Raw genomic sequence first — 23947 nt, 5'->3', positions numbered from 1 at the left:
TAGATGGAGTCAGTCCATTTTTTGGACTCATCCAGGAGTCCTGCATGCTAACCCATCAGAGAACAAGAGTAGACATTGTAAATTTATCTTCTGAAAATGAATCAAGTCATACGTCTCTTCATTCTGGTTACTCTTGTAAAGACAAAGCAGGTGAATAAAGGCCTTTTTCTATCTCATCTATTTGCGTCTTATTAAACACTGACATCATACAATGAATGCCTCTGCCTCCTAGTAGCAGTATACTGGTAGTTCTTGCAAGAGTCACGAACTACAGGGTGAATGAAAAAAGCTTCTTGCTCTTATCTAGTGTTTCGGGATATAAACTATATGCATGAGACAGCAGGTTTTTTAAATTCTTTTAAAGGTCACAAAGGATAAATGATTACAATAACATTTTACCCACTGACTCTAGGTTTTTACTAGTAAATCCTGATATTGATTTTAAAAGCTGCAAATCTTTAATTCAAATATTTCTGATCGGACCATAAATCCTGAAAATCAAATCTGTTTCTGAGTGAAGGATCTATGAAAATAGATGATGGATTTCATGGGCTGTCAAAGCAAAAATGTTACATTTCATAGTTTGTCATTGAATATGATATAAAACACCTGCAGGTAGGTTATTTATATTGATAAAATTATTATTCTTCAACATTGGAAACTGTTTTCTGGGGAATAAAAATAAAATATAAAAATAGCTTTCACCACAACTAGAAATTTTGTGCTTTAGAATTAGATAGTGGAAAATAATGTGGATAAATGCCAAAAGCCATTTTCTTTAAGTCAAATGTATCAGCTGTCATTTCTCTTAATTGGTGGAAAAGACATACCATAAGTTTAACAGCCCAGCATACTGCAAAGAGCATTGACGTACACTGGTTCCAGTCTCAGCTCTGATGCTCACCTGAGCAGGTTACTTTACTTCTCTTAGCTGCAGCAGCTTTCCACCAGGCCAAGACGGTCAGAGAGTTGTTTTAATGATTAAATTCAGATAACACATGAAACCTGGTACATAGTAAGTGCTCAACTAATGACAGCAATAACAGTAATGCAAATTATTATCATTATTATTTTCCTTATACTGAACTTGAATAATTTCTAAGGCCCTTGGCATGTAGTATGGTCACTAGTTTAATGTCATTTAGAAATTGCTCACAGTTATATATTACCAGCTACAAATGGAAGAATAACATTGTTGAAAAGGGAATAAATCAGATATTCAGGGAATATGCAGGCTTCTATTAGGAAGGGAAGATGCAGGCTCAAAGAGCTCCCTTCTCAGATCCTGAGAACTAGAGTTTGGGTTTCATTTACAGCAGTACATAATCTCAGCTGCACATAAGAAAACTTGCCACCTCTGCTCAGTAGAATACAAATCACTGAGTACCCATTTTTATTTTAGGCAGTTAGATAGTTAGTACATCGTTAATTTCTGCACATACTCAAACTCAGTATCACTGTCAGTTCTGTTTTATTTCCACCTCCTTTCAGAGATCCCTGGTTGGAGTTAAAGACTTGCTCTCTGAGTGTCTCTGGGTATACTAATGCAATATGAATCTTTAGGAGCTCCCCTTCTTTGGGGGCAATTTATAACTCAAAACAGCAACAAATTTTCTTTTCAGGGTGAAAATACTGACAATAAAAAAAATGAAGCAGCTTTGAAATATACATTACTGTAATTAAAGTGACTTGCTCTTTGGAAATTCCTGAGGTAAGCCTTTACTGCAACTATTATTTAATGATGAGCATAATAATTAAAGGCTCGTTCTCAAAATAGTATTAATGCCAGCATCTGGATGGTCCTGTGGCATTTCAGATTACAGAACATGGCCACTGGTGGATGCCTCAGCTCAAGACTTTCTCTGCCTTTTTTTTTTTTTTTTGACAATGTGTAACCAAGGCCAAGTCCAAGGCCAGCAGGTGCTCAGACCGGTGTTCCCTAGCACACTGTTACAGAAGTCACCAGCTGATGGGCTTTGTAAAAGGTGTGATCAACAAAACTGGCTGAATAAAGTTAATATTCCACCAGTTGAGGCACAGTGCCCCCAAGGGCATAAAGTCTCAGAAATTGTACAGTAAAGACACCTGTTTAACTTTATTTAATATTAACATTTTAACAAAATTATTTTAATACAAAAACAATTTATGTGGGCATGTGGCACATCTATTAATATTCTGTGGAGCAGTGTTCTATGAGACGCCAGTTTGGGAAACACTAGCTAGACCTGTGCTTTTCATTCCTAGCTCTATTACAGAATCACCTGGGGTTTAAAAAGTATACCAATTCTGGCCTACTGTGCCACTCTTTTAAATGAGTCTGGGGTGACATCCAAGTGTTGGTATTATTTTCAAAGGCTCCCTTCCCTAGGCAAGTCTAATGTCCCGCCAGAGCTGAGAGCCACTGACAAAGACCTCCCACTTATGTATCCCAATTATCCCCTTTCTAGTGAATGAAGTCATTGTGAGTAAAAATAAAATAAAATAAAATAAAATCCAAAGCTCTGATGTGTCTGAGAAAACAGCTTTCCCTGGGGTCAGATCTGGATCTTGGAGTTTTAGCTGATACGTGGATTTGCCCATTCATGGGCTTACTTCCTATCACGCTTCCCTCTCCTTGGTGGTTATCATTTTCAGCAGGAAGGGGTAGGCTGCCTGTGCTACCCAGAACCTTTCCTGAAAACCTACACCTGCCACTATACCAGCTTTATGTAAATGACTAATAGTGCTTCCTCACAAAAAATGATGAGATCCTCTGCTGTAGGTAAACTTTCCAAGACTTTCTCTACAATTTATGGAAGCGATTTTTTTTCCCATTGAGCTGGCCAGTGCTAGAAGCCCTGGAAGTGTCCGTATCATTAGTGTAGTTTCCCTGGGTAATGGGAGCTGGGGAAGAAGCCTGGGAGGTAGAGCCTCAGAAAGCTGTGTCTAATGTAGATTTCTAGCTTTAAATTTGTTCGTTGGGTCTGAGATTTTCCAGAGTTTTACCGGAAGAGAAAACCCATTTCTCCTCCTCTTTAAATAAGAAATGAAAATTTACTGATTAAGCAAGACCAGAGAGAAAAACAAGATGGCTAAAGAAATGAGATCATCTTATTTAAGAGTACAGGAGAAAGTGAAGAGGCACTTAATATTTATTGAGCATCTATGATGTGCTAGGATAAATACAGGGTTTTCCATATTTTCATCTCATTTAATCCTGATACAACCCCTTGAGATGATTTTTCTGTTCTCACTTTTGTGACTGTGGAAAGGGAGGCCTAAAGGGGTTGCCCACAGTCGGAAGTGAGACAGAGCTGGGACCTGAACCCATGTCTAGTGATGATGATGGCCAAACCAGACCTGAATGAGCCAGTTCTCCACCTCTGCAGCACCCACCACGAGAAAAAGAATGGAAAACTCCAACCTGATATCAGTAACCTATTGAGAGCTCAGGTTTTTCATCTGGCCTGCACTGTGACTCTCAGTGTATTTCATATCATCTCCAAAACAGTATCTGAATTTTATAAGCATTTTCTCTTCAATGTTCTACTCTGGGCTTTGAAACAGAAGGGTTAATGCTGTGGGGAAATGTAGCCTGTCCTGCTCCCTGGGTTCTTCTTTCACTACTCAAAAAATTCATAGGTGTGAGGGTAGACTCCTATAATGGTAATAACATGAGCACTGGATTAGAACTGGATTTAAATCTTCTACTGTGATCTACTAATTCTGTGACCTTCAGTGAGTTATTTTACCTCTTTAGGCTTTAGTCTTTTCATCCATTAAATGAGGTAACAATAACATTTGTCTCATAGAGTTGTGAATAAACAAGATTACAACTCAGGTCTCCTGAATTTACTTTCCATTAGATGCAAACACCCAAACATGTAAAAGATCTGAATGCTTCACAGCTTTCCAAGGCTCGTCATCTGTGGAGCTCAGGTAGAGTTGCAAGTTTTGGTTTATTTATCAATTCATTAATTCAGTCATCAATGCATTGATTTAGTCATTCAACAAATGTTTTCTTGAGTGCCTACTGTGTATCAGGCATTTTGTTAGTCACCAAAGATAATGGCAATTTTCAAGTAGCTTAGAGTCTGGCTAAGACAAATCTGACTGTATCATTATTTATATTCATTAGAGGTTCACAAGAATTATATTTTCCACTAATTTGTTAATGTGAGTCTGCAGAATTTACATGCATGTAATAGTATTCAATTTAAGTTCATATGTTTGCCCACTGTTGATGATCATAACTGTTAACTATGGTTAACTTCCAATCTGACTAGCTCTCTGGAAAAGCAAAAAACATCCTCCCTCTATTTTGCTGCTCTAAACTGGCAAACAGCAGATGCCCAGGTGAATGGCAGTGAAGAATGTATATTGAGTGAATTCTTACAAATCAAACTGTTTGCCCTGAATTAGGCTCAAGTCCTCAACCAATGACAAGATATGTATGGGTTCTGCATTGAAGCATTTGGAGTTTAACTGTTGTCACTGAAAGTGAATGCCTTTCCAATATGTAGCCTGAAGTGCTGAGAGGCCAGATCCTCAGCTAGGACTGAATGTCAGTAATTTAATAATTTATTATTTCTTGTCTGTTGTATGGCATGTTCTTTACAGAGAATTCCCTAGTTACTTTGTTCACATATACATTCCATCAATATTAATTTCTGTGTTATAGTAACAACAAAAGAGTAAAACCAGAAAAAGGAAAGCCTTATTTTTCAGTATGAATAGCCCAGGTCCACATGAAGGAGAAATGAGAGCAGAGAGGTGGCATTCCAGCCTGTTATTCAAGGCCCAGGCAACCCTGACTGGTTCCTTGGTTCTCTCCTTTGCTTTTCTCTGAGGAAGAAAAATCAGCTTGAAAAGTCAAGCAGAATGAAGAACTTTTTAAGGGCATTATAATTCACAAGATCAGATATTGATAGAGTAACTTTGGGAACTCGCTCTGCATTTAGAATACCCACTCTGCATGGCATGTCGCTCTAGCAGAGCAAGGCTTGCCTCCACACCAAAGCCCCAAATCGCTTCCCGGAGGCCCTCCCCATTCCCTAGCAGCACTTCCCTTTATCTTAGATAAGGGAAGATAAGGCAGATAAGATTTGGCACCAACATCTATCTTGTATGCATTTTATGACACTGCTGATGAAAACTACCTGCCCGGGTATGGTGCCACTTTTTTACATTTTATTCTTATGGATGAAAACACTGCTTTACCTGATACTTATAAAATACCACGTTTGCCACTGAAAGGCTTCTGTATCCAAACATCTACTCCGCCCCCCATGCCTCATCTTGATCTTCACAGCTGAGGCCCATCTGTATCATCCTCCTTTCCAGCTGACAGTGACAGAGCCAATGAAATGCCTTTTCCTGTTGCTGGGTGACTGCAAATATTTTGAAAACAAGTTCCTTAAAGGCAGCAGCTTCAAAGCCTGCCATTGGCTGGCTGGGCGTACTGTGCAATGCTGACGCATGAAGTCTGGCAGAGGAGTGACAGTTGGGAATAGCTACGCAAATATATTACTGGCCTGATGGTCCACTGGAGGGAAAGACTATTTCAAGGCTGAATGACAACTATAACATACCCTGTTAGAAGAAAAATAAATCTCCACATTCAGGCATCTGAAGAACACTGCAGAAAATACTGCAGACAAAAAAAAAAAAAAAAAAAAAAAAAGCAAAAAAACCCAACTCAAGGTTGTCTAACCCTCAAATATCCTGCTTTTTATGGTCTGGTGAGCAGTTCTTTGTGTTCAAAAAATACATGGATATTTCCACATATTTTGGTAGAGTATGTGTTCATACATCTTAAAGCCTAAGCTTGTTTACTTGAAAAATAATTTTCAACAGTCATGGAGGATATTCTTCGCCACCTTGTCTCCAGAGTCCCTTCCTTAACCTTCCTCCCCTGACCTTCAAGTCCAAAAATGCAGCAGGCACAGGATGTGGTCAGTGTTAGGGGCAACATTGGATTTTATCTCACTCTGTCCACTTAAAATATTTGCATTCTGGTGGGAGGATAAGTACAGTCCTGTCTAAACAGCTTTGGGATTCATCTTTGCAGCCGGAGAGAGCTGTTTGGATACAAGTAACTGCTTTTGCTAACACCAGGTTAACTGTTCGCGCACAAATCTGCCAATGAGCCTCTAGAAAGGAATGTCCTTCTACTAACTGAATTCTAATGAGGCCAGGAAGTAGATTAGGAATGGAGCTATTTTACTATGAGTTTCAAACATCAGATATAGGGATGTTTGGCCTGTCTGATCTCCTTAATTCCCAAGCAGGTCCCAATAAATTCATGAAGAAATGACTAGAAGAAATCTCTGGGTTATTGGTTGATCCAGTTGCAGGGGACTTTTCTATATATTAGAGACTCTAGTGTCCAAATACAAGAGAAACAGGCTGATCTGAGATGACCTGATGAGCTAGTCATTAATGAGGAGTTCCTGGACCAGTTTAATTGGCATGTCCCTGGAAGTTATATTTATTTGCCTTATAATATTTGGGTGAGTTTGAGAGCCAAATAAGGGTTAGCATCAGTGGGGTCACCCCTGATTTCTATTTAGTTGTGGAAATAGAAATGCTTTAAGGACATAGCAGAACATTCTTTTCAATAATGCAATATAGCCATCATCACTTGGGGAACCACTTCAGCAGACAGACACATCACTTGTGGGTGCCACCCAGTTTCTATACATTAATGAAGAGGTCCTTGTGAGCATCTCACCTGTATCCAAGGAATGCCTGCCTACCATAAGAGAGAGCATGGGGTCATCCAAAATTACCTGCATGTACTGTGAAGGACACCTATGATACCCTCCACCTGGTACCTCTTTCCTTTCTAGAACTGGCCCTCCTTCCACTACGACCCCATGTTTCCACCTGGGTTTGATTTTTCCAACTGACACAGTCTTCTATGCACACACTCCTCATCACTATTTATTGTTCCAGGGACAGACAAGTGAACCAAGTGGGCCCAATCAGAAAATGTCCCTGATATTTTCCAAACTGGAACTTGGGGATGCATAGTTCCCTTCTCGAGGGGGTTGCTGAAAGATAAGAAACCTAGGCTCTGCCAGAGGCCACTTTCACCCCTTTGTAGAGCAAGCCAGTCAGCAGTGGGCACCTGAGAGTTCCATGTGCAATGTGAAGCTTTGCATATTTGGCCAAGGGGCCACCTGGGTGCTTAGTGCAAAGTCATAGCAGGCATCCCCAGGAATGGCCAGGTGGCTCTGAAGGTAGCAGTTGGCTTTGCAGGAGCCCATTCCGTGGGGTAGGTTTTCCTTTGGTGTGCACTATACTCTCATTTGTACCATTTCCTGGGAAGACTTTGAGCTTTTGCATACTATATAGAGGAAGAAGATTTTACATCTGGGACCTTGGGCCCTATTCAACCCTGCCTTCTCATAAATGAATTTACCACGCAATAAGAGAAAGAGTTCCTGTGGGGAGAGAAGCTTGCTTGCACCCCAGGGCAGACAGGGCCACTGCTTACACTAGAACAGTGGACATTTGGTCTTTCAGGGGTTTTCAAAATGACCAGCTTTTTCCCTCGCACACAACTCCTCAGAGAACCAGAGTAAAGCTGTTTTCAAGAAGACCATGATGGTTTAAAAGATATATCAGGCAGAACCATAAATTTCTTCACAGTTTTTTTAAAAAAGAAATTCCATTTAAATACATATCAGAGCAATGCCATCACAGAAAGCCTCTCACTCTCTTCTCATTTGTTTCCAAATTCTAAATCTTTTCTTTTGATAGTGATGGGAAGAGTAAAAATTGGTTTTCCTCAAAGGCCAGCTTCAGTGATTTACAGAGTTGCTTGACAAACTTAAGCCCAAGTGGTGAGGACGGCCACCTGTTCCACAGAAATCACCAAGCTAGGTTCTCACAGAACTCATCTCTGTCTCCAGGAAGGCTGGAGGTGAATTATAGTATATGTTGGGAAAATGAACCTGGTAGCAAGAGGAATGGGATCACTCAGTACAGGAATTGTTTGAAATTTGCCCTTTGAAGAAAAGAAGCGCTGTTAGTGCCCACAAACATAGCCCTTGAGGTTGATATTTTAGAATGTTGAAGGCTAAGGAATCATACCTGCTAAAGCAATGGGGATGGAATACTTTACAAACTATGTAACCTCAAAACCAACAGACAAACCAAAACATTCTTAGTAGTCTGCTGAAACCTGAACTTATCTACTGAGGAAGTAAACCAAGATGATTCAAGGGCCCACAATCAGACGATTGTGGTCAAGCCAAGGCCAGGAGAGTCTCAAACAAAAAGCATTCCATGTCATTTCCAAAGGATCTTACAAATTCATCTCGATTTCTTAATATGTGCAATGTAGTTACCTGGGCGTTGCTCTTTGTACCTCTGATTTATCATCTGTAAAATAAGAAAAATAATAGTAGGGTTTTTGTGAAGACTAAATGAATTAATACAGGTTAAGGCACCAAAAACAGGCCTGGCAGCTGGTAAAATGTTCAGCAAACGTTTTCCAGATGACTGTTACACCGAGGAGACTGAGGAGCATATACTGGGGCCCAAGGAAAGGGCCTCAGCACAAACCGAGGTCTCCAAACTGGCGCTGTAACATCTCTCTTAGCTGCCTGATCCTTAAATGGGATACAGCCGCTGATGCCTCTTTCGGAGGCTTGCTGTTAACATTCAATGAAATAAGAGCCGTGAAAGCACTTGAAATCAGCAAGAATGCTGTGGTTATCACAGCGTTTCTCTTAGTGAACAGCAATATTTGAAAACATATAATGATTGGTATCACGTTATCCCACAGAAAGCTCAGGAAACTTATTTTAAAGTCTGTCCACCTGTAGATGCTTAACAACAGAACAGTATTTAAGCCTCCTATCCCTGGATATGTGGAACAGAGCCTCACAGTAAGTTCTCACCAGCCCTTCTCAGACTTTTGCCTTTCGTGGGTGTGGATTTGATTACATGAGTGTAAAGAAGGACCTGTGGATGCAGCCATGGGACACGGCTTTCAGAGCCAGTGTGAGGCCAGATGCTGGGCCCCCCAGGCTGGGGAGATGAGGGGAAATCTGTTTTGAACTTAGATCCCTTCTACCATGTGGTCTTATAGAAACTGATTCTAGAGTTTTCTGTTACAGTGGGACTGTAACAGACTTTCAATTTTTATTAAAATTTGGACTTGTTCACAGCCTAATTCCTTTTAGTCTCAACCAAATTGTTTAGGCCCTGGTTGGAAACATTATCCTGAATTACACAACAGTCTTAGAATATTCTCTGTGACTATTCTTGTTCATAATGCTGAGTTTAATTCTTTGGTTGTATATATAAGGACATTAAATCCAAAGACAGAAAAATCCTGCACAGATGTTGTGTCACTGACTGCAGATGTTCTGCTATCTGGCTAAGGTGGCATCTTTGTGAATGTTATGAATTGCTTCTAGGGAAGCAAAAAACACCTCAACCGAGCTACCATTCCACCAACATGCAGCATTCTGGGGAAGGGGAAGAGAAGGAGTGCTTAATGGCTCTATCAGCTCTGGCAAGGAAATGAATGCATTTGAAGGGAAAGAGTGCAGGCACACAGACAGCGAGGCTCAAGTCTCCTGGCTGCATGCATGCTGGCATTACACACTACAATAAAAATAATGCAGCATCTGACCTGCAGACCTCCAGATGCCTACTGCACCACCTCATCAACAATCCCCAGACCTCCACGGTGCGTCCTGTGCCACCCGCTGGCTGCCACACTGGGCTACAGCAAGCACAAGGGCCTTACCCAGGCTTTGTTCTCAAGGCTAAACCAAAGGGGAGAGTTCCTTGGTCCCTCCGCCTCGTGCCTGGGCAAATGAATAAGCTGCCCGTGTCACTAACATATTCCAGGTCATGCACACACACAAACATTATTACATCTCGAAATTACTTTTAAATTACTGTCTTTGGGGTTTTAACCATTTTCCTAGAAATGTGGCTTGGCAAATCCTTACGTGGAGCAAGGATGGCACCCAGTGGCCAAAGTGCTTCATCTCAAACCCTGTTTTCTCAGGAATTTTCCATTTGCTTCTCTCTTTGGAGACAATGAATTGCCACGAGATCCTTTTGTAAAGCCAGAGTTGAAACTCCAAATCACATGACTATCCAATTAAGCTGAAGCATGTGCACGCACACACACACAAACATACACACACACTGAAACAGTATCAAGAATTAATTCAGAATAGCTAGAAATTTTGAAAAATCTTTAAACATTTACCTTGAGAGATTCATATTAAAATCATCATATTTCACATGTGGAGATTATTAGCCATGATGTTCCCAATATCAAGTATCACTATAGGAAATATTATACAAAACGAAGCCCAATCTCACATTCCTCACTTCATATCTTCCCCCAAATAGTCTCTAGTTCGTAAGTGCTCATGCCTTACACATAAGACTTTATCTCCTGACAAGTACTTTATCATTAAACTGATGTTTGCAATCTCATATCCTTGTTATCTTTCATACAAGGTACTTGGCAGGCCTTTAGAGCATGGGATAATAAAGTGGGACTGCTTTTTTTCCTTTGAGCTTTCCAGATGTCAAGAGATTTCTATACAGCTAGATAGCCAATCAGACTGTAAGGAAGACAGGCGAGATGTCAGAATAATGAATCATATACTCTCTTGCTAAGAATGATGCAATGTCTCCATAACATTTCTGTTTCCAATTTCCTTAGGTTTCCAAGCAATCTAAAACCCCAGGGCAAAAAATCACATGGATAGCACAACTACAGTACAAAAAGAAGTTTCTAATAAAACAACATTACATATTAATTGCCCAGAGTACCATAAACAGTCATATTAAAAGTCAATATGTTAAGTTCAGCCAAAAATTCTGTATTTCTCAGACATCATTACCATTCATGCTTTTTTGACCCCCAAAATATTAAAATGCCACCAAGATTCCAAGAATAATAGCTGAATCAAAAGAAATTACTTAAGAATGAAACTCCATGACATTGCTTCCATTTTCCTACTTCATCACTTGAAAACAGCATTGTTTTCAAGATCAGACAAAGCACTGGAGAAGAAAAAACAAAGCAGAGGGGTTCCATTTTTCTTGTCTTTTTTTTTTTTTTTTATTTCTTGCTGGTTCTTTGATCCTTAGTTGCCTTCTATGTAAAATGGAGATATACTAACCCTGCCCTCACCAAGACTTTGTGAGCCTCAAGTAAGATAATGGACATGCATACAGTTTCATACGCTGCTATTTCTTATTATTTAAGGCATTTTTATTATTTAAACATCTATAGGTAACATTAGTGTATAGTTTTTATACTGATGAGATTGAGACTCTTGTCTTACCCAAGAAATTACATATCTTCCTCATGAGTATTATTATATTATCCTTCAAATATAATATAGTCATGGGGGGCTTTGGAAATTACTTATAATTAAATCAAGCTGAGCTATTTTGAACAGAGCTTGAATTCAAAAATTTGCCTATTCAAAAGTCATAAAAACCCCTAAATGTTTTGTCAACATTTATGTCATTTTATGTTTTATTTTCTCCTTCCCTCCTAGAGATAAATTTTATAGGCTCATAAAATTACAGCAATTTCTAGCTAGAAATGACTTTGTTTTGCAGATGAGGAAACCTGACTCCTAGGAATTGAAATTAACCAAAAGATCTGGTGGCTGCTTTGTCTTTTTATACACTTGCTTGCTGTCGTATTACTGTGTTTATGGTCTTACAAAGACTGTATAAACAGGCAGATCTAGCTACTGAGACTGAAGAAAACCCTTAGGCCAGACATTGTCTACTAACTTCCTGTTTCATGGGGTGTCTTGGGACCAAGAGAATCATGATTCCCAAACACTTAAAAGATTTTGGATGGATCCATTTCCAACTGAGAAAAGATAGGAAGAACTGCCAAAACAGTGCATGATCTCAAAAACAGGAAAGACCAAATACAGAACTATATAAAATAGTGAACACAAATACAAATAATGAAGTATAAGGCATTTTGAAGGTCAAAAATAATAGGTTAAAAAAATTAGGCAGCAGGGTGGTGGTAGCAGGATACACAAATGAAGGGACTTATTTAATAGTAAAGAGACTGCTGAATTGACTAAGAGTTAAAGGCAAAGGGGCTTTTGCCTCCAGCAGGGAAGAGAGACACTCATTACAGCATACTCCAAAGAGGTCAAGTCCAGTACCCAACCTAAACAAAGAAAAGGAATCCCTTTATTTTCATGTAGTTTAGGGTACACAGGACAACCAGGAAACTAACAACCAGGAACATAAAAACCAGGGGTTTCAAACAGCATCAAGCAAGGGATGGGACAAAATTGTCAGACATTTTTATTGCCATAGGTCCCTGCTTCAAAATTCTACCCAAGCATCATAAAATTCTTTTGCCATAAAAATGGCAAACATTTCAATGAATTTGATCACAAGATAGAAATTTCTCCAGCACCCAGGTGCAAGGCAGGGCTTTAGGTGATATAAGGGTTATAAAATGAATGTCAAGGATTCTATTCTAAAAATGCATGTACTTTAACCATTTGACTGGACAGGTGCACCAAGATTTATATTGCAAAGTAGAAAGTGATGAGCATGGTGGGAAGAAGGGTGAATAAGAAGATCACTTTTGACTGAAGGACAGCAGGAACAACTTCATGAAGAAAGGGGCAGTTGAGAAGGGTCAGACAGATTGTTAGGGCTTTAAATATATAGATAGGGGAAGGATGGGTGCAAACACAAAGGAAGACAGGGAATCGGGCAGAAAACACCAAGTAGAACCATTTGGTGAAGGATGGCTCAGTGGGAGCATGGGAAATAGGCTGGAAAAGTGAGCTGGAAGTTAGAGTTTGGAATACTTTCAATGTCCAATTAAAGAATTCAAATTGACAGAATCTAGAGCCTTCTAGAAGATGCTAAATGTTGCGAGCTAGAACCTACACTAACAGAAGAGTTCATCTGTTCATCTGGCAGCTGTGCCTAAGATGGGTCTCAGAGAGGGTCAACAGCAGGTGGCGGGGAGCCCAGCTAGGAGAGCAGTGTACAATAACGGCCTGCATGAGGGAGAATGAGGATCTAGGCTAGTGCAGGCTGTGAGGATAGACAGGAGTAGGAGATGTTTGGAAGGCAGAATAGACAGGACTGCATGTGGGAGCAGGCAGTGGTGAGGACCCCATGATGACTGTACAGTGATAGCCAAAGTGTGCAACTGGAGATCGAGGGCTACAGAAGCCCAACAGCCAGGAGGTCGTAGCTCTGTGCATACTGAACGAACAGTGGAGGGAAAGCCACCCATTGTGATGGCCAACCCAAGCCCCTCTCACGGAGGTGATAGGCTACGTGTTCTTCATTTCCTGTCTCCACAGCTAGAGTTATCAATGGTTCTAATTAGAGAAAAACCAGAAGGAAGATAAAGTGATACAGTCCCAGATACCCTAGTGTTCTGGAAGGTTCTGACGCCTTTAACCTCTCTAGTTCCCTTCACAGTTTAGAGGTCAGGAATCTCACTGGCCCACACTGTTGCTCTCCACTGGACCTTCAGGACTTGTTGCCGCTCTGTTCCCAGCGCTCTGAAACAAATGAACCCTCCTTTATTTCACTGCCTCAGGTTCAGACTTCCTGCACCTTCCTGTGTGGCACTTAGGGAATGCAGTGAACTCTGCTGTGCTAACACGGGGGAGGGAGAAGGTGGGAGAAAGCCCACCAGGGACACTCTTCTTCCCAAGGAAAGGAGACGCTCACAGGGACCTTCTGGGGACAGTGTCCTCGCTTTGTTTTCAAATAGAAGTGACAAATAGTGTCTGCTGAAGTTGATGTGAGGGGAGGTCAGGGTCACCACCGGGTGTATTTGGGTCAGGCGGGTCCTTGAAGGGCCCTCAATCCCTAGCTGCTTAGCTCAGCAGGAGGAAAGGCCAGCCTGGGCTCGCAGACCTAGTTCCCCTCATGCCCAGCACCCACTCCCCGCCTCCTCCGCCTCTATCTTCAATACTCAAGAGTGACAAAGTACAACCATCCTTTTTCTGATGCGGCATTTGATTAAGACGCAATTCATAAAGAGAACTGGACATTTGAACGCGAAGCACTCTGCCTATTTATGGATGCGTCCTGAGCAGTGCAAACCGCCCGGCTCGGCAGCTGCTTCTGAGCAGGAGATGCCCTTTAGGGTGCTGATGCAGCTGTTTCCTCTGCAGTCAATTTCCTGGTGAAGGTTCAATAACTTTCCCTGACAATAAAAAAAACTCGGATATTAAACTTGGCATAAATACTATTTAAAGTCAAAACAACTTCCTAAATTCCAAAGGCAGGAACCGAAGAGGAGACAGCGTAGGCTAGGTGTAAGATGATACCCGAATTCCTTTTATATGGCTTCCTTTTATATGGTTTCTAAACCACCTTAGAAATGAGCCGAGATGCACTGGAAAGCCACTGTTGGGATTTCAGAAGGTAGCATTTCAGGAAGGCCATGAGAACTGAGACTGTAGAGAAAAAAGACAAAGCTCCTGCTCTCTCTCTGGCACCCACAAGTCCTGGTTTATCCCGGACTGTGGAAGAGCCTCTATGGGTCATCGCCCTGAGGGAGAGGAACTGGAGGTGCCCCTACCGATGGGGTGGGAAGCTCGCTCCCGGCCTCTGCCATCCCGCGCTGTCCATGAGGCTCAGCTCTACCCTCCTCCTCCTCGGCATTCTCTGTGTCGCCTGAGTTTGAGTAAATGCCATGGTGTTACCCTCTCCCTGCACAGTGCGCTCTGCCTCCGCAAGGGGCTGCTGCAAGGATTGGGCTCCTCCAGGGCTTTGGAAATAGATTGCGCTGGGCGGTGGCTAGCACTTGTAGTGCCTTTGTGCCAGCCGGGGGAAGGAGCGCCCTCTGGCGGATCAACTACTAAAAGGCACCCCATGCACTCGGTCAGCCTAGGGGAGGGGGCAGCCCCGCACCTGCCTGCTGTGTAAGAGGCCCTAGTGCAGGGCGTACGGCGGACACATCTCCTGGCATAGCTGTAAGGGCAGTCTTGAGGGCTGAAGCTTCTTATTATACACGTTAGACTATTTCATGGATTAAAGTGTCTTTTCAAATCTAATTTTTTAAAGCTTAGTAAATCACATCCCATTGCTCAGTCTGCAAAGGAGGCCATAAGATCCTATTTTTGATGCAGTCATTCTTATTTCCGTATATAAATGCCACAAGGAGTATATATTCTTGGTACCAGGATATTAATTTGTGGCTTAGGCATTAACATTGAAAACTTGAAATATGTAAGAGGTAGTCCAAACCCAAACCCCAACCTGAGTTATTGGTGCTTAATTACTGAGGCAGCTGTAGTGCTGTAAACGAGTTCATCTTTGATTGCAGCCATAACCTATGCAGTTCTCAATTGAAGGAAGGGATGAAACAAGGCAGCAATATAACACCACAATGTCCATGAGTTGATTTTAATTGGTAAAGTGGCAATATATAGTGATAATTGTTTGGTCTGTCCACCACATTGGAATCTAAGGAAAGTCCATAAAATTACAGGAGCATATAATTGGTGTACTAAACTCATTTTCTTATATTATCACAGCTGGCATCTTTAGGTTATTGAAAGCCTTTAAACCAGCCATCTTCAAGGAGATGTAATTGTCACTATGGTCTTTACACATCATTCCTGTTAGCACAGAGCTGCAGAGATATAAATAGTGGCTAAAATCTGCACAAATTTTCTGTATATAACTTTCCTATTTCAAGTTCATGGGAGATCAGTAAATGTTAATGAGGATTAAAAAATGTTTTTTTATATCCTGGTTTTCTCATTAGATGCACAGGGCAATCAACCCATAAAGGAAAATTTATTGATATTACAACCTGAATCACACTTTCAAAATAGTTAATTCATTAGTTTCAGGAAGTTCTGTGATATTTCTGTATATAGATAGACCTATAAAAAAGATCGTTTTTATATCTTGAAATATAAATGATGTATCAGAATCGGGAAAAATAAACCCAAATTCTGTCATTCTTGGATGTGTAATTATATGTTGTTTTAGCTACTTATTCCAGCTGAACAGTCCAAGGACACTTCTAGAAAGGTTTTCACACTCTAATCCCATTCACCCACCCATCAGGTACTACATACTCCTGAAGGAAATTTTTTCCAACAGAAGTAATAGGGTTATCAGAACAAAACAAAACCACCACCCTTCCTGCAACAAAGCAATCTAGAATAGGGGGAGAAAATCCCAAAACATAAAGGGATATGAAATAGGAAGACCATAGATGAAGAAGGGTAAGATGGCATCAATCTAGCTTAATTATTATTAACGATTCATTACAGGTTTATCTTATGTGAAATCAATCTTCCTGTAGGCCCCACAATCTGTAAGTACAAATGGTACCAAACTAGGAATAATTAATAGTATATATCACATTCTCCAATAGTACAGGGTCTCCATCTTTCCTACTTATTTTTGGGAGTCCTCAGGGTACACCTTACCTGTCCTTAAAATGTGACCCCTGAGCCTGCGTTGATTCCATTGATTCTATCCATTGATTCCATTGGTCACACAAGTAGGAAGGGCCTTGCCACAGGTCCGTAGTGATGCTTCCTTCCGTTAGGCTGCTGCCTTCTGTTGTGTGCTGTTGGCACTCTGACCCTCAATCTTTTGGAGCATTTAATGCACTGAAACCATACCAAAGCCCATGTGTTCTGTGTTTACTCACTTTCTCAGCTGAGAACATGGATCCTAGGAGGCTGAGGTGAAGGATAAATCCAAGTTTCAAACTTCACGCTGAACTTGGAATCGTCTAGACACTGAGGTCTGTGGCCTTAACTTTCACGAGAAAGAGTTCTTTATTCAGAAGGACTGTTAGTCTCTCATGTAAATAACGACAGCTCACTAGTCTCCCAGACATTTCTGCATCCCAGATGTGGTATTGCTTAAGTTCCAAATGAAGTCTGTCATATGTACATACATAATATTTGACCTCCAGACCTCCAGATCTTTGTCAGAATTGGATGAATCAGTTTCTTCCCAAACTCTGGCTTAACCTCTGAATCACTGATCACTAGTCTGGTCCAAGCTGGGTATAGTCCAATACACTGTGACTCGGCCATCCTTTAACTCAGTGGTCCATTTTGTAGAAGACAATGTTAGGGAACTGCCGCTGCATGTACTCTAGCCTGGAATTTCAGTAAGTGCTTTTCCCTGTCTATGTGCAGGATTATTTTAAGCCCACTACATTTTATTGTTATTGCTGCAGTTATAACAGACATCAGCTACCAATTAGGATAATGTTTTATTTACTTTATATATCAAGAAAAATGCCATTCTGAAATGGTTAAAATGATCTACTATATCTCAATTACATTGTAGTAAGATGCTAGATAATATCTTTCATGATAAAATCTGAAGTAAATCAGTTAAATTCTTAATCTTGGTAATTTTAAGATGAAATAACCCTTTGTTCTCAAATTTAAATACTCCATATTTTAGTATATTTGTGAGCTAACAATAGAAATGCATACCAATGTTTGTTTCTAGGACAATGTTTTCTTCAAGTAAAAAATGAAGCCTGAATGTTGGTGCCTTTAGAAACTAAACAGCTATGGATTTTGGCCTGCTATACCTCCAGGCAGCTCTTGCAGTCATATTCAGTCATATGAGTTAAAGTGCATGTTGTCATCTTTGCTGTCTTTCTTCTTGCCTACCCCTTCCCTCTTTTAGCAATGATGATAATTGTAGTAATAGCAAAAACATAATATAAACATTATATTAGCATTTTAGCAGGAACTGGATATTTTCATAAATAGGATTTCCATATAACTGAATTTTATTGGCTAAAATAAAAAAGCCTTAAATATTTTTGATGGAAATATTTATGAAATTTATATACATTAAGTAAAATTTATATGAAATATAAAACATAATTATATATTATCAGAGTTTTAAAATTTTCTTAATGATTAATTGCTTCAAGTTCTGGAGCCATTGGTGCTCTTTGGATTTATTTATTCATTCACTTATCCATCCATTCAACAAGTATTTATTGAGTGTTACTATGTCCCAAGGACCACAAAAGGCAGGAGAGATATGGCAGTGAATGAAGCATACAGACGGTGCTGCCCTGATGGAGTCTGAGTTCAAGTTGCAGGATGTTTGCCTCTGCAACAAATGGGCCTTCACTGCTGTGGTTTTCGTTGTTCTGCCTCCTCCCTCTGCTCTCAGCTGTCACCTCTTGCTGACACCCTGTCTCTCCCTTTTTATCAGGGTTACAATTGCAGGTCTTTCCCCTCAGCATCTCTCTAAGTCAATAATAGACCATATCACTGGATGGAGCCCAAGCAGTTCCTATGCTTGCAGTAGATGTGCTGCTTCTGGCCTTTGTGAGGAGCTCTTCTATCCCTACTCTCAGTGTTTGGAACAAGCATCTGCCTTTGCTTCCTTTCATCATTCATGTGCTCAGTTCTAGTAATCTGATGCAATTCTCAGGCCCAAAGGTCTCTGCAAATGGACTCGTAGAAAAGTAGCCATCGCCAAAGTGATATCAGATTCTAATATTGCAATAAAAAACATGATCTTTCTCATGATTGTGGTAGCTTTTCCGAAAACTTTCTGAACTGCCACATAAATATAGAATGGCAGGCACCAAAACTTTCAAAAGGAAAAGAAAATTTTCCTATACTCCCGTGTTTTACTCATTGCTAAAAACTGCATGGTTGAAGTTCATGGAGACAAACAAGGATTCTGAATTGCATTTAAGGAAATGGTGGAAACTAAGGTGGGAAGGAGTATCTAAAATTCATTCACAGACTCAGCAGATGTTGGAGTTGAAAGGGGGTCAACCTGTGTGGTACTGAAGCATGGTGGTTAAGAGCTCTCGTTCTGGGACCAGATTGCTATACCTCTTACAACTGTTCGACCTAGGCCTGGCATCAGTATCCCCATGCTTCAATTTATTCATCTGTAAAATGGTACGTTATTCAGAGGATTGTGAGGATTAAATTAATTAATGCAGGTAAGATGCCTGTTATTGTGTCTGGCACACAGCAAACACTTAAGTGTTAGCTATTATTATCTCAATCTCTTCCACATATTTTTACAGATGGAGATACAGCTCTAAGATTTTAACTGAACAGAAAGTTAGAGGTAAAACCAATGCCAAAACCAGGTGTCCTGATTCTCACTTTATTACAGATTTTTTTCCCCTGATATCTTGCTTACATAACAAATGGGAAGAAATACTGAATTATGGAAATTATTATAAAATGACAACTCAGTTATATACAAATCCCTCTTCTCCTCTAAAACAAATATACAAATATGCCTTTGCCCAGTGCTAGTCCGCAGCTCCCAGTAGGCGGGATTAATTCTCTAGAGGCAAGTGACAGAGCTCAGGAGGCCAGGTGAAGTGTAACAGTAGGCACTAACAAGGCAACCATTTCCTTCCTTACCTTAAACTTGTCAACTTCAGCTTTTGAACATGTTGCATGGTAGGATAGCACCTGATTCAGAAGAAAAAAATAATTTTAATAACTAGGCATGACTGTATTTTCTGAAATTCTTCTGGCTTAAAAAATAAGCTTTGCTCATGTATGTTACCTTGATTTAAAGGTGGAATTTAATGTATGACAAGAAACAACATGTCTAATAACATTCTCTGACACAATTCACATATTAAAGAATGTTTTATATCAGGATTTTTCTATTGATATTATTTCATCAAAAGGTCAACAGCCAGGTGCAGTGGTTTCACCCCTGTAATCTCAGCACTTTGGGAGGGTGAGGTGGGCAGATCACTTGAGCCCAGAAGTTTGAGACCAGCCTGGGCAACATGGTGAAATCTCATCTCTACAAAAAATCCCAAAAAATCTACTAGCTGGGTACAGTGGCGTGTGGCTGAAGGCCTAGCTATTCAGGGAGGCTGAGATGAGAGGATCACCTGAGCCCAGAAGGTTGAGACTACAGTGAGCTGAGATCATGCCACTGCACTCCAGCCTGGGTGACAGAGTAAGACCCTGTCTAAAAAAGAAAAGAAAAGAAAAGAAAAGAAAAGAAAAGGACATAATGTGACTTAAAACTACAATTCCCAAAGGATGTGAATATTTGTCCTGTGAAATGCTCTGAAAACAAAGTCACCTATTCTCACTTGCCTGCTTTTATTATGTTAGGAAAGATTATATTGCTATGATCTTTTAAAGGGTATCTGTGATCCTTTAATAAGAGGATTGTACTTCCTTGCCCTGTTGACATCAGCATCGGCACGTGACTTCTTTTGGCCAATGGAATGTCAGGGAAAGTAACAAATGCCACTTTGACTGTGTCTTCAACAGCAATGACATGGTTCTGCCACCTCCTTTTTGCCTCTGCCATGGGAAGGGCATGGCTTGAGAGGGAAAGATAATTCAGTCTCAGCCCCCAAATAAAGAAGACATATTGCGTAGAACTGCAGCCAACCTGCAGCTGATGACATGTCATGTGAGAATCAACCTTCACAATTTATCTATGTCATAAGTCACTGATACAGAGGTTTAAAAGTAAAAAGCCAATTCGCAGGCTCCCTGCAGCTGGGGCTGGTCCTATAGGGTGGCCTTTATGACACTGCCTTGCTCAATGAATTATAAGTGAGAGTGTTGGTGCTGCTGCTTTGTTTTTTTTTTTTTTCTCCTTTGTGGAATACAGCTGTAAAGCCTGGAAGTGCAGCAAAATCTGGTATGTATGATGTGACAAGCATGGCAGTGAATGCCAGCTTGCTGTGGATAGAAGAACAGAAAGGGAAAGAGAAAGAAGCTGACCCTGGGCTCCGCTGCCCCAGACTTCTTGTTTTGTGGGACAAATAAATGCACACTGGTGGTATTTTATAAGGCATATTTACAGACATATGCACACTCATACATAAATAGCATGTATATGTTTTATGTTTTATGCTGCCAGACACCTTTTTTTGTTTTTTTGTTTTGTTTTGTTTTTGAGATGGGTCTCACTCTAATGCACAGACTGGAGTGTATTAATGTGATCATAGTTCACTGAAGCCTTGACCTCCTGGGCTCAAGAGAGTCTCCACCTCAGCATCCCAAGTAGCTGCAACTACAGGCATACACAGTATGCTCAGCTAGGTTTTGTATTGTTTTGTAGGGATAGGAGTCTCATCATGCTGTCCAGGCTGGTCTGAAACTCCTGGGTTCAAGCCATCTTCCTGCCTCAGCCTCCCAAAGTGCTGGGATTACAGGCATGAACCTGTGTGTCCGGCCTGCATTCTTAATCTATACAAACCTCGAACAAGTAAGTGTGGAAAATGCTAACTCCTTCACCTACCAACCTTAGAAAACTATAGTGCACACTTGGCTGTGAAAAATAAAGTAACATGCTTTATTTCATTAAACACAGTATTTCCCAAATCCAATTAGCCACAGAACTCCCTTTTAGGGAATATTAAACTGGTAACATTCAACCTAATAACCTATTGACCAAGAACTTTGAGAAGCGCCGACCTATGGCACGTACCGTTTGTGTGATACAAATAAAGCTACAATGGAAGCAATGTCTCACGGTGGTTAGAACACGGGCTTCAGAGTCAGGCTGCCACGCCTCCACTTCCGAGCCCTGGGAGCTTGGGCAAATGATTTAATCTCTTTGGGTCTCAGTTGTAAGAAGGTATAACATAATACTACACAGGCATCTCCTGCTTAAAATAGAGGTTCCTCCTGAAAACACTAACAGGGAGTCTGCTTTTAATTGGGAAAAAAATACAGTGCATTATAAGATCTGCAGCAACTTCTTAAAACTCAGTCAAAGCACAGTAAAATTCATAGGTATATATAAAACAAAACACACTGTTATGTTATAGTTGCTTAAAATGTTACTTTCTGGTCATAAGTAATACAGTTATTAACAAAAATTTTCTTTGTGTTAATACTTTCTCTTCATTGTAAACATTTTTCTTACTGACATTACTTGTTTTTCCATAGTTTCCTCAATCCTTTTTACGTTTGGGAGGGGACTCACAAAAATGTTATATTGAAAGATAAATATGTTCTGTGAGGTTTGGTTATTAAAAATGAAGATATTTTCTGCTGGGAAATTTTAACCACGGAAATAGTCCATGGAGTGGGCTTATACAGAGTTCTTAGGAAGATTAAATGCAATAGTACATGTAGAATACCTGGCACACAAATAGCCAATTTATATGTGTTGTATTAATATTCAATTAAAATTCTACCAGATAAGTATTTGTCTGGATATTATATCATTATCTTATAATATCAATAGGTATTTCAATGTATAGATGAATTAATTTTGTTCTTTTGTTTCAGTTTTACTATGATAAAATTTAATTTGACTGTCATTTTATTAGAATTTCTTACTGTTTTCAAGTCTATTTCTGCAGATTCACTTTCAGACTTTACCTTTAAAAAATATCCCACAAGCCGGGCGCGGTGGCTCAAGCCTGTAATCCCAGCACTTTGGGAGGCCGAGGCGGGCGGATCACAAGGTCGAGAGATCGAGACCAACCTGGTCAAGATGGTGAAACCCCGTCTCTACTAAAAATACAAAAAAATTAGCTGGGCATGGTGGCGCGTGCCTGTAATCCCAGCTACTCAGGAGGCTGAGGCAGGAGAATTGCCTGAACCCAGGAGGCGGAGGTTGCGGTGAGCCGATACCGCGCCATTGCACTCTAGCCTGGGTAACAAGAGCGAAACTCCGTCTCAAAAAAAAAAAAAAAAAATATCCCACAAAAACTCAAGCTGCAATTCAAAATGTCTGTCACCAGGTGGTGCTTAGTCAGGTTTTTTTAAATCAACTCTTCCTTTACTTTATTTATTTTTTTAAAAAGCTATTAACCCCACTAAATTGAAACTATTTGAATCAGTGAAGCAGACAATTATTACAGATTAAGACTTTTTGCTCATTTAAAATTACAATAGTTTGTTTTGTTTGTTATCGAGTCGTAGGAATTCTTTGTCTATTTTGGATTCAAGTCCACTGTCAGATGTATGTTTCACAAATGTACAAGACAAGGCTTCAGTCCATGGTTTGCTTATTAACAATATTATATGGCACAGATAATGACTAAAAATCAGGCAAATTTCTATAGTTAAGAATAAATCTTAACAAATTACAGGATCATATTATTTAAAACTACTATTGTCCAACCTTCCTGGATAAGTTAGTTTCCTTCACAATCCAAACAATATATTTCATAGCAAATATCTAGGTTCATCATATATTTTTGAATAATAATACCTTTGATCAAGTAAAAAAGCTTTAACTGAATGTACTATAATAGTTTTGAAGAAAGAGGCATTTGTAAGACATCATTTTATATACATACTATCATTCCCTATGAGAAACATTGTTAGGTTATGAGAGTATTACTATAATGAACACAACAGTTAATTTTTTTGACATCTAAATAAAATTTGTATAAAGCCTACATACAAAAGTAAATATTTGATCCACAGAACACTTGATGAGCATTAAACTTTCACAAGAAAATTTATATGATAGATGGATTTGTCATTTGTGTTGGTATTAACTGAAAAAATATTTTTGACTCAGTTTTGTTGGTGAGCTCTGACTTAAGAAATCTTTACAGTTCCTAAAGTAAATCACTATTTGCAAAACCATACCAACTCTAATTAACTTTTGGACTGAACTGCTTCCAGCAAAATAACAACAACAAAAAGCAGATAAGGCAATTATCACACCCATGAAAGGCAGAGGAGAGAAGTCACATTTTTGTGTTGCATTTGCTCAGCATGAAAAGACAATTAACTATCTTTCAAAAGATAAACAATGGGCAGAACTATGAGATAGGACCACTCGATCAAGCCCTGACCTTCTCTACATGATGTTCAGGACAGGAGCCAAATACTTGTCTTGCAACCCCCAGAACTGTAGGTGGAGGACAGATCTCTTGCACCAAGTGTCTTGAATGTTAATTTGTTGTGGATTTGGGCAGCCATTTGCTCCTGAAATGAGATATGGACCATTACACTAG

General features: G+C 40.0%; 1 protein-coding gene across 1 annotated transcript in view; it reads right to left on the bottom strand.

Moving 5' to 3' along the window:
* PDE11A (phosphodiesterase 11A) overlaps positions 1 to 23947 on the bottom strand; it is a 392053-nt gene that overhangs the window by 117906 nt on the left and 250200 nt on the right. The window contains exon 10 of the mRNA XM_039469872.2: positions 19401 to 19451. Within this exon, the coding sequence (XP_039325806.1) occupies positions 19401 to 19451 (51 nt within the window). The remainder of the gene's footprint in view (positions 1 to 19400; positions 19452 to 23947) is intronic.

This window comes from Saimiri boliviensis, chromosome 5, assembly GCF_048565385.1.
Source record: "Saimiri boliviensis isolate mSaiBol1 chromosome 5, mSaiBol1.pri, whole genome shotgun sequence".
Taxonomy (NCBI): domain Eukaryota; kingdom Metazoa; phylum Chordata; class Mammalia; order Primates; family Cebidae; genus Saimiri; species Saimiri boliviensis.
The sequence above is the reverse complement of the archived record's forward strand: the minus strand, read 5'-3'. Positions and strand labels throughout refer to the sequence as shown.